Raw genomic sequence first — 10320 nt, 5'->3', positions numbered from 1 at the left:
TCTGAGGCACGCACGCATACCGCATGCAGATGTGGCGCCGGGCTGTGTTTGCTGCCCGGGCAGTGTCTTGATTTGGTCTCATGCATCTTCCATGCATGCTTCCATGCTTCCATGCTTCCACCCTATAACCAACCTCCTATCACGATACACACTCCCGCGTCTTGCACGGCCAACATTCCACCGCTCAACCTCAGTCTCGTCGCAGACAGGGACACCGACTCTGTTGCCCTCTCCCAGGTGTTTCAAGTATTAACCTTTGACTTTTATGTGGTACATCCATGGACGTCAAAAATCTAATTGGATTAGTGTAGGGCCAACCATGCGCCGTGGCTGGCGGGCCCGGGGTCGCCGGCCAGTGCCTTGACTCTATTACTGGCCAACATCCGCTAACATCTCGCATCAGGGTCTCAGTGACTACCCGCACCGCTAATAAAGTTAAATTAGAACACAGCTGGTCTTCACAGCTGGACGTGCAACGTCCAACGCTCAATCCTGTTGTGGAGCTCACCGGCGTTTCCAATTTTCAGTTCAATAGCTTGACACCGTGTCGGCCAAGTATAATCGTCCGCGCGACAGTCTCTCGACGGCCATGTGCTTTGAGTCTGAAGTCGGGACAAGCCTTCGGTGGCGTCAATTACTGGCGCATGGGAAAGTCTCGCAACCAAACTATTCTATCAAGAGTCAGGCCAAGACTTGTCTCATCGCCCAGTTTCTTCATTGTTCCGCCCCGGGTGGCTTGGGACCGCGCTTACCCCTCATTAGGCCGTCATACAGTCGTACGCCGGGTAGCCAGAGATGGAAGCGTCGGCTGCTCTCAATGACGCTCGTCAGGATGCTCGGAATGTCTTGCCTCAGCTTGACTAAATCACAGGCCGGTCAAAATCAACCCCCATTATCAGAAACATGAACAGGAAAAATAGCCCACGTTGATCGGGCGACTCTGTAGCAGCTGCAAGACCCGAATAAGGGGAAACCTGCATGCCCCTGCAGCAGCCTTGTCCAGAACAGAGAGCGCCACCGTGAACGAGATGGTGTCTTGATCAGCTCGAGAACATTCTGTGGCTTCGAGAACAAATAAGCTCCCGCCGCGACCAGCGTTTATTGACTTTCCCCATGTATGAGCCGGCACGAAAACGGCTTGTGCTGCTGTAGCCTATCACCTAACGTTATGAGCAGCTGTTCGCCTGCTCCCGCTAGCCTGGCGGTGCTTGGAGCAGCCGAGAGCTTCGTGCTGTATCCCTGTCGCACCACGTGTCGACTTCGATCCGGTTGGAGCATGCTCAGAACCTGGTAAACTTTACTACGCAATCACAAGACGCACTAACGTAGCTAACACGCTGGCAGCACCCTTGAGTATAGCCCTGAGCGAAGCTGGGCCTTCTTGCAGGGGCGGCACCGCCATGGCCCCGACAAAATGACTACGACTGTGATTTGCGCCCTGCAAGTCTAGCCGAGGGACCAAACAGCCAACTTGCATATCCATTTGGTGCAATAGATTAAAAGACATTGTATTAAGATTGCAATGTGACACACGGCTGGTAATACGAGCCACTACAGTATATCGATATCTATGCCAACTAATACTTCAGGCCTCCGCAAGCACGTTCTCGTGGCCTACAACGCCAGCCATTTAGAGTCAACATGGCATGCCAAAACTGGTTTGCCGTTGTTCGTCCTGAGACCTGTCACTTGTTACACAAGCACGGCTAGCGTGTCAAGTCGGCCACAACGCCCGAGCGGGACAATCACTTCTTTGTTCTCTCATTACTCCGTGCCATTCCCAGCACCGTTCCATCCATGCGATCAAGCATATTACTGGGAGCAATGATTTTCGGATGGGCGTGTGCCTTGGTAGAGCTTGCCGTCCGCGACACACGCATTGTCTTGCCGAACTGCTGCTAGTCTGCAGCACTAACCAACCCAGATTTGGCTCCGTCGCGCCGTCGCATTATACTAACGTTAGACTGCGTCTGGTCCGTACAGAAATCTTATCCGCGCGTCGCATTGGATGCGCATACTTGCATATCGCCGAACAAAATAGAACCAAAACAGTGCGATCTTTCACAGTCGCCGCGCTCCTCTGCAGAAACGCCAAGCTGAATCAGCCAAGTAGCCACAGCGGGAATGCGGAAGCTTTGCGGTCCATCTTCTGTGTAGACCGTCGGAACGCCCGGCTTGCTTGTTTTATCCCGACCGTCTATTTCAGAAACCAAGAAAGGGGACCTGGGCTGCGCCTGATTGCCAGGCTAGCATGCTTGCATGCACCAGGCGAACATCGGCCGCTTTGCCCCAGTCTATCAGGCTCGCCGATCGAACTTTCGCCCAGCACAACTTGTGACGGGGGCTGATGTCTCCCCCCGGCAAACCCGGTTCCCAAAGCTGCGGGCGCGCCCGAGTCGTCGTATACAGGGGCCGGGGCTTGCGGCCGTACAGCCAAAAAAGAAAGCTCGTCCGTCATTGTCAGTTGGAATTTCGCAACGCTATGCCGAGACAGCTGGGTCCCGAGCCGGCCGGCCATTGTCGGAGTCGAGGCTGAAGCGAGCAGGTATCATCGCGACAAACCAATGATCAGGAAAAAGCAAGTCCTGATAATTCTCCGGTGGCTCTCAATGGTACCGGCACTTGAGTTCTATTTCCAGACTTGGGGCTCGCCACCAGGCTCCCCAGTGGATTCACTTAAATCTTTCCGGGGCATGCTTGGGGTACAATTCTACACTGCCGTTGCTCGTGTTGGAAAGACGGTGAGAAGAGCAATGCCGGCGATACATATGTATGCAATGGCTGGCGCTTGTGAACTGCCATACTTCGCTGGTCCTTCCAATTTCGTTCCATCGGCGCGACGACTACCAACAGGGGCCTGGCGCTCGAGCGAAAGTGAGCGCTTGTTTCGATAGCCTGAGCTACTCCCGTGCGACAGGGCTTTCAGACCAGTGTTTCATCCTGGGAACAGGCTTCTGGAATTCAATTCTGCGGGCCCGTGCGGGCACGACGCCTGCTGCACAGTCGCAAGCTAGTCAGGTTTTCTTTTTTGCTCTCAGTTAGTTATTGGTCTGTTGGGGTCTCGTCTGATGGTTCTTCTAAGACAAGGTTGCCTTCTGGGGAATGCTTTCGTGCGCAGTCTTTCACATGCGTCCCTTCTATCATGCACGAGCTCCCCTAGCTGCATAGGGGCGGCTCATGTATGTCTATGTCACTGCATGATGCAGTTGCACAGGCGTCAACTCGTTCACTTGAAGCCACAAGGATTCGTTGAATTTAGTAACAGAGCAGTCGCGTCAAGGAATCGGGGAGCTGTCCGCGCTGACAACTGCGCAGAGAAGCATGTGCAATGGCGTCGATGTCAAGGCTGTGGAGTAGCTCGCAAAATGCCGGGAGAACAAGACTGAAATTTGGTGCACTGTCGGCCTGCTTGAATGGGGTCGTGCTTGCGTGCTGAATCAGAAGTAAACTGATTACAGCGTTCGAATCCGCTCTGCAGTTTCATGGCCCACGAAAGCAAGTCAAGATCACGGCGGTGAGGCCGCACGGCGGCCAGGTTCCCCATACTGACGAATTTGTGATTCGTCCAGTGTCCACCTGACGTCGGAGATTTTCATGCTGTTTTATGCTAACGCCCCGTTTGTGGATGAGAAAATGGATTGTGCGGCCGGCGCATGAATTTGGCCGCTGTGTGCGCGACAACAGCTCGTTAATCGTGACGCTTGTGTCGTTTGAGCCGCAACTTGGCGGCCTACATGGGCCGTTTCTCCCTGGTGGTTCTTTTTTTTTCTTTCATTTTCGGCCATTTCATCTGTTCTTTTGTTTGTCAAGTTTGCCAAAGTCAAACCATGTTGTTTCCATGTTTCCGCCACGCGCAGAATAACGACATCTGGCAATGCTGGTAAGATTTAACCATCACATGCCCACACAACGCATAGTTTGGTTGGGACGCCGGAGCCAGCTTCGGACGGGACGCACATGTCTATCGAGACCCCAGAGAGATGGGAAATCACTTACTATAACGATATATTCCAGTCGCCTTTCACTTCTCTTGACCCATCGAAACACGTCTAATTAAAACGGTCGGCTCGAGGTCCTAGCTTTGGCAGCGTGCCGGCTTCGTTCCCGTTCGGGCAGGTAGCGCAACGTACCATCCCGCAATCTATCTCCGCACGAGATGCCGCTTGTACACCAACCCCGCGCCTTCTTGTAGATCCAAACTTGTAACGGGCGCGTATTGTTCTGCGGGGAAGAATCCTCTCTTTTCGAGTTGCTCTGCCATGCCCGTCTCTGATCATAAATACATCACAAGGCGTCGCCACTCTACGCAGAGCATAGAACCGATCCAAAGGCTTGTAGTCACTGCCAGCATGACGGACCACAGCAGCTTTGCCAAGTACCCCAGCCTCCGCGGCCGCGTCGTCGTGATCACGGGCGGCAGCATGGGCATCGGCGCCTCCATGGTCGAGCACTTTTCCCTGCAGGGCGCACAGGTCATCTTTCTCGACATTGACGACGACTCCGCCGCCGCGACCCTCGCCCGCGTGTCGGGCCTCGACGGCGTCGCGCACGCGCCCATCTACCACCACTGCGACGTCTCGGACATTTCCGGCGCGCTGCAGCCCACCGCGGCCAAGATACTGGCCGATTTTCCGCGCGTCGACTGCCTCGTCAACAGCGCGGCGGCGGGGATGCGGAGGCCGACGCGGGAGATTACGCCCGAGTTCTGGGCCAAGGCCGTCGACGTCAACCTCAGCCACCAGTTCTTCCTCACGCAGGCGCTGCTGCCGGGCTTGCTGCAGGCGGCGGGCACGGCGGCAGTGGTCAACATGGGGAGCATCTCGTGGGCGATCCCGGCGACGGGCCTGGCGCCGTACACGACGATGAAGGCGGCGGTCGTGGGGCTGACGCGGACTCTGGCGCACGAGCTCGGGCCCCAGGGCATTCGAGTGAATAGTATCATGCCGGGCTCGATTGCGACGGAGAGGGAGCTGAGGGATGTCATGACGCCGGAGTATGAGCGGCTGGTGCTGGGGAGCCAGGCGATTAAGCGGCTGCTGGTGCCGGCGGAGATTGCGAGGACGGCCATGTGGCTGTGCGCGGACGACAGCTCGGGGATGACGAACCAGAGTATTCGTGTGGATGGAGGCTGGACGTGATTGCATATGTAGATGCAGGATCCATGTTTATGAGAGAGAGAGTACATAGGCTCCATACAGCAGCTATTGCACACATATGATCCGTGTTTGTGAGGGAGAGTATGTAGTTTTCATGTAACAGTTGTTGTATGTGTATAACTCATATCTACGAAAAAAGGTATGTAAATGGTTACACAACAGCTGCTGAAACCACGAGCTGCTCCTCGTTCAGGAACCATGTAAGCCATGTCTAGCATGGACTACATCATGGACTTGGTCCATATGAGGTCTCTATAATACTGTGGTAGAAGTGAAAAACATACAGAAACGATTGGGTGACGATCTAGCTTATTCCTTGGCAGCTGTGGCCGACATTGATATGGCTGTGATAGAGATTGGACCAGAACGCGGGGGGTAAACGTGACAATGGATGTGATGCGCTCGAGAGAAGCTGGCTGGACAACAGGAAGTATGGTCTGCGCCAATCACGAGATAAAGATTAGAACCGCGCAGAACATGTGTGTGTGCTACAGGGGCAACGAGGATGGGCTGCCGATGTGGTACGGCGAAGAGAGGAGATGGAGGAGCAATAGTGTGTGCGCCGTGGCTGGCGGCCGTCTTCAGCTGCCATGCAATGCTACAGCCCCCCCGCATTTTGAGGTGAGAATAGGGAAGGTGCCATTATTCAGAATAGAAACGTGGCTGGAATTGCCAAATAAGATTGTTTTTAAGCTTGACTGAGTTGATTGCGGCTGCGCTGCTGATATGAGACAGTGGCGGCGCCTTGCTCACGGGGGCGAAGGCTTGGACGGCCCCGACTCTGCATATATAGATGCCGTTTCCCCTCGTGCAACGATGCAGCTATTCTATATTAGCGCAATTACTCCTGACATGGCTCTCATACTGTTTATCGCGTGCGTTTTGGTCGGCTTGGCGGCAGCCGGGGAATTGCAGTCGACTGTTGCGCCCTTGTTCAAACCAGCAGGCGAGATCATCCCCGGCCACTACATTGTCAAGCTCAAAGATGGCTTCTCCCTCACTGCCAGTGAGGCCCTTTCAGAGCATGCCTCTTCGGCGCAGAACGTATACGGCAACATCTTTCGTGGCTTTGCTACGTACCTCGACAAAGACCAGTTGGCATTCTTGCGACTCAGCCCCAGTGTAAGTCGACTATTTTGGCGGGTGGCCGCGCTTGCTGATCGGGTTCAAACAGGTCGACTTCATTGAGCACGACATGACGCTGAAGCCTCTGAGCTACGTCGACCAACCCAACGCGGGATGGAATCTCGGACGCATTTCGCATCGCAAGCCTGGCAACAGCACGTATACCTACGACAGCTCTGCTGGGGCGGGGACTTGCTCTTATATCCTCGACACTGGCATTGCCGCCAACCACCCTGTACGAACACTACTTTCCCCTTTATTTACAATAGCTTTACTTACAGCCACCTCTTCCCCTCAGGAATTCGGTGGTCGAGCCGCCCAGATCAAGAGCTTCGTCAGCCAGACGACCGACGGCAACGGCCACGGCACGCACATTGCCGGCATCATCGGCGGGACCGTCCACGGGGTGGCCAAGCGCACGCGCCTCTACGGCGTCAAGGTGCTCGACGACAACGGCAGTGGGACGCTCGCGCACGTCATTGGCGGCATGGACTACATTGCGCAGGACGCCAAGCGACGCGGCTGCCCGCGGGGCGCCATGGCCAACCTGAGCATCGGCGGCGCGTACTCGCGGGCCGTCAACGCGGCGGCGGCGGCGCTGGTGCGCGCGGGCGTCTTCGTGGCCGTGGCGGCGGGCGGCAACAACGGTGACGCGGGCAGGACGTCGCCGGCGTCGGAGCCGACGGTGTGTACGGTGGGCGCGAGCACGGAGCGGGATGCGCGGGCGCCATTTTCGGATTACGGGCCGGTGGTGGATGTCTTTGCGCCGGGGGTGAGCATCCGGGCGGCGTGGCCGAGCGGCGACACGGTACGTTGAGGAGCGGGCGTGAGATGTGGTGGTGGTGACGCATGCAGACCTATACTGACGACGACCAGCAAACACTGTCCGGCACGGCCATGGCGGCGGCGCACATCACAGGCCTCGGGGCGTATCTTGCCGGGCTGGAGGGATTCCCGGGGTCGGAAGCATTGTGTAAGCGGATTCAGGAGCTCGCGACCAAGAACATCTTGACGGGTGTGCCGAGCGGCACGGTGAACCTGCTTGCCTTTAACGGGAATCCACTGGGATGAGCGTGGCTGACGAGTGGACAAATATGTACTCGATACCGCTGGGGGATGAGAGACGAGAGACATGACGCAGTGTTGATTTGAATTTGAAACTTGTTGGCCGAAACAGTCCAGCAGTGGCCGTTTGCTTCGACTCATGCCGGACTGGGCTTTGCAAGTGGCTGTGCGACCAAGATGACGTCGTAGCTGGTGTCGAATCGGACGATCCAGTTGGTTGCTGTGCTGCTGCGCCATTGCTAGGCATGCTAGCGACGATCAAAAAGTGCGAAATCTCCTCATGCTTGGCTGTCGTCAGCCTCTGACCAGTACATTGGCGGGAGATCGGCGCCGAGGATGCCGTGGAAGGACAAAAGATCGTGGCGCGGGCCGGCGTAGTGATTGGTCTTGATAGGTACCTATGAGAAGCTCACTAACGATAAAACGCTCACTAAAAAGTTCTGCTAAACGGCCCAACGTGGTACTGGTTAGCGGCTCTTCTGAGGGGCATTCACGAGGGTTGACAGGGCCCTGTAGCGGCTGAAAATGCCCCGCGCGAGGTCAAACTAGGCGGGCTCCGAGGGAGGGGCATGTTACCTCACCAGCCGTGCCGGCTTACCAGAATGCCTGCGTCGTCTCGCTTGTCCGTTGAATAAAGACTAAATACAGGACGCACCCGGCTCATTCCACCTTGTCATCTTGCCTATCCATTGAATGAAGTCTGCCACACCTTGCATCCGCACTGCTCTGCCTCGTCACCCACACCGTGCGCTGGTCCGACCCTCCAGCTCATCGTCAGTCCGCGCCACTCACCACCCGTCGCCCGTCGCCCGCCGACGTCATCCAGCTTGGGCCCCGGCACCTGCTCCGATCAGGCCTCTGTCACCGAGCTGTCGTCGTCGTCGTTGTCTTTCTCCTCCTCCTCCTCCCTTCATTTCCTCTGCAAGCACATATTCCACAATGTCAACAGCACCTCTCAAGTCCACCGAAGTCGCGACCGGCGACGCCCTCGCCAGGCAGCTTGCCGACATCATCGACGTCGAGGTCAAGGACGCGACCTCGTCGGCCAAGGCCACGTCGGCCGAGGACACGGCCAACAAGATCGACCAGCTCTTCCAGAAGACGCTCGCCGCCGACAGCGACGGCGCCGAGGACTTTCTCTACACCTTCTGGGACGTGGTGCTCAAGTCGGTCGCCACCATCCCCGCGACGGACCACCGCCTCGCGCAGCTCATCGACGTCATCAAGGCGCTGCAGAAGAAGAAGACGGCCGAGGTGGAGATTTGGGATGCCAAGACGACGGTGTGGAAGGACCTGCCGATGCTGGGTCCCGCGCTGAGGGACGCATGGAACTGTAAGTCGTCGCGGCTGTACCATGACGGAGCGAGAGCAGAGACACTGACACAAAGCACAGTCAAGCCCGAGTTTGACGGCAAAGAGGACCACGCGTCGCTGCAGAAATGGATCTCGCTCAACTCGTTTGCCGCGCGCATCCTCGGCAGCAGGATGCAGTCGTCCTTCAACCTCGGCCTGTGGGAGCTGCGCGCCGGCCTCGAGGAGAAGCACTCGTCCGACGCGTCGCGCGACCTGCACCTCAACACGGCCAGCGAGTGGCTCTGGCACGCCGGCGAGGAGCTGCATCGCCTGTCGACCGCGGCCGGCACCCTCGACCAACAAGAGCTGGACGTGACCAAGACGGGCAGCCTGGTCGAGGCGCCCGCCAAGGGCCCGTCCAAGGACCGCTGGACGTTTTGGAAGAAGCGCCTCACCGAGCTGTCTTCGGACCTGTCGTGCGCGGCCAAGGAGGAGGGCCTCAAGGAGAGGGTGGATGGCGTGGTGAGCAAAATGAGCTCGATCGAAAAGGGTAACAAATAGTGCAATGATCAAAGGACGTGCAAGGTAGCAGCGTGGAATAATGAATATAGTTAATGCCAATTTATATACATTGATTTACTGGAGCGAGTTCTTCTGGAACTATTCTGTGTAGTGCTTCGCATGCTTAAAAGTGACAAACTCCGTGACGCCCATTCAAGTACCTTCCAACCTCTCGACTACCACAACTGGCACCGCAACAACACCCGCGCCAACAAAGCACCCTCAGCTCTATGCATACATCATGTCGCCGTCCTCTTCCTCGTCATCGTCTTCCACCACCAGAATCTCCTTTTTCTTCATCATTTCCTCGCGACACATCGGACATGTCCCCACGCTGCGCAGCCACGGCCCGACGCACTCGAGGTCAAACTGGTGGCGTCCCTTGCACGGCAGCTCCACCACCAGGCACCACTCGTCCTCGAGGTACGGAATCTTGCAGATGGCGCAGTCGTCGTCCTCGTCGAGCGTCTTGCGGCTCACGCGGTCCAGGCCGTCGACAAACTCCTGCGAGACGCCCTTGAGCGACGCCGGCGGGTCCTGGATCTCGTCGTCGAGCGAGGAGATTAGCTGCTCTAGGAACGCGCGGTTGTCCGTCGTGGGCGCCGTGGTGTGCAGCGTGAGGAGCTGGTCCTGCAGCATGCGGAAGAGGTCGGCCGTGTCGGCGGGCGTGGGCGTCGCGTGCGGGTTGTGCGCGGGCGTGGCGGCCGAGGCGGGCGTCTCGGCGACGCGGTTGAGCAGCGAGAAGAAGGACGCCATGTCGACACGGCGGCCGCGGCGGGGCTCGGCGAATTGCACATTGTGCTCGACTAGGAGGGGGGTCAGTGGGAAGTCGTTGTGAGGGATGGAATTGTGAGGCGGGGGAGGGGGAAACGGACCTTCGTATTGAGTTGCCATGGTGGTGGGCGGATGGGATGATGGATTTGAAAAAAAGGAGTGTGAAGTGCACAGAGCAAGGGAAAGGCGGCTCGAGAAGAAAAAGGGCGTGGAATAGGCGCCAGTCGCAATGCGCAATGCCAAATGTCAAGAACGGTCGGTTTGTAGGTAGAAGCAGGCAGAGAAGCTGTTACGTCTGCATGCCCACCAGCCAGTCTGCCCGCCTCGGACTTGTGTGTGGAGCCAG

At 57.2% G+C, this 10320-nt stretch overlaps 5 protein-coding genes across 5 annotated transcripts; 4 read left to right on the top strand and 1 right to left on the bottom strand.

Annotated features, from left to right (window-relative positions):
- Window positions 1–111: 111 nt before the first annotated feature.
- Window positions 112–430, top strand: LMH87_010905 (uncharacterized protein; the record flags this gene model as incomplete). The annotated part of the gene is made up of 3 exons (XM_056199956.1): window positions 112–246; window positions 307–351; window positions 404–430. 3 exons carry the CDS (start codon window positions 112–114, stop codon window positions 428–430), a joined length of 207 nt encoding a protein of 68 aa, XP_056051854.1.
- A 3829-nt stretch (window positions 431–4259) lies between these two features.
- On the top strand, window positions 4260–5138 carry LMH87_010904 (uncharacterized protein; the record flags this gene model as incomplete). The annotated part of the gene is made up of 1 exon (XM_056199955.1): window positions 4260–5138. One exon carries the CDS (start codon window positions 4260–4262, stop codon window positions 5136–5138), a length of 879 nt encoding a protein of 292 aa, XP_056051853.1.
- Window positions 5139–5882: 744 nt separating this feature from the next.
- LMH87_010903 (uncharacterized protein) lies at window positions 5883–7352 on the top strand (the record flags this gene model as incomplete). Its single annotated transcript, XM_056199954.1, has 4 exons — window positions 5883–6278; window positions 6331–6516; window positions 6580–7089; window positions 7158–7352. 4 exons carry the CDS (start codon window positions 5883–5885, stop codon window positions 7350–7352), a joined length of 1287 nt encoding a protein of 428 aa, XP_056051852.1.
- Window positions 7353–8039: 687 nt separating this feature from the next.
- Window positions 8040–9200, top strand: LMH87_010902 (uncharacterized protein; the record flags this gene model as incomplete). Its single annotated transcript, XM_056199953.1, has 2 exons — window positions 8040–8679; window positions 8740–9200. 2 exons carry the CDS (start codon window positions 8040–8042, stop codon window positions 9198–9200), a joined length of 1101 nt encoding a protein of 366 aa, XP_056051851.1.
- A 228-nt stretch (window positions 9201–9428) lies between these two features.
- Window positions 9429–10094, bottom strand: LMH87_010901 (uncharacterized protein; the record flags this gene model as incomplete). The annotated part of the gene is made up of 2 exons (XM_056199952.1): window positions 9429–10006; window positions 10076–10094. The coding sequence occupies 2 exons, from the start codon at window positions 10092–10094 to the stop codon at window positions 9429–9431; spliced, it is 597 nt and encodes a 198-aa protein (XP_056051850.1).
- Between the last annotated feature and the right edge of the window lie 226 nt (window positions 10095–10320).

This window comes from Akanthomyces muscarius, chromosome 4, assembly GCF_028009165.1.
Source record: "Akanthomyces muscarius strain Ve6 chromosome 4, whole genome shotgun sequence".
In the NCBI taxonomy this organism is placed as follows: Eukaryota; Fungi; Ascomycota; class Sordariomycetes; order Hypocreales; family Cordycipitaceae; genus Akanthomyces; species Akanthomyces muscarius.
The sequence above is the reverse complement of the archived record's forward strand: the minus strand, read 5'-3'. Positions and strand labels throughout refer to the sequence as shown.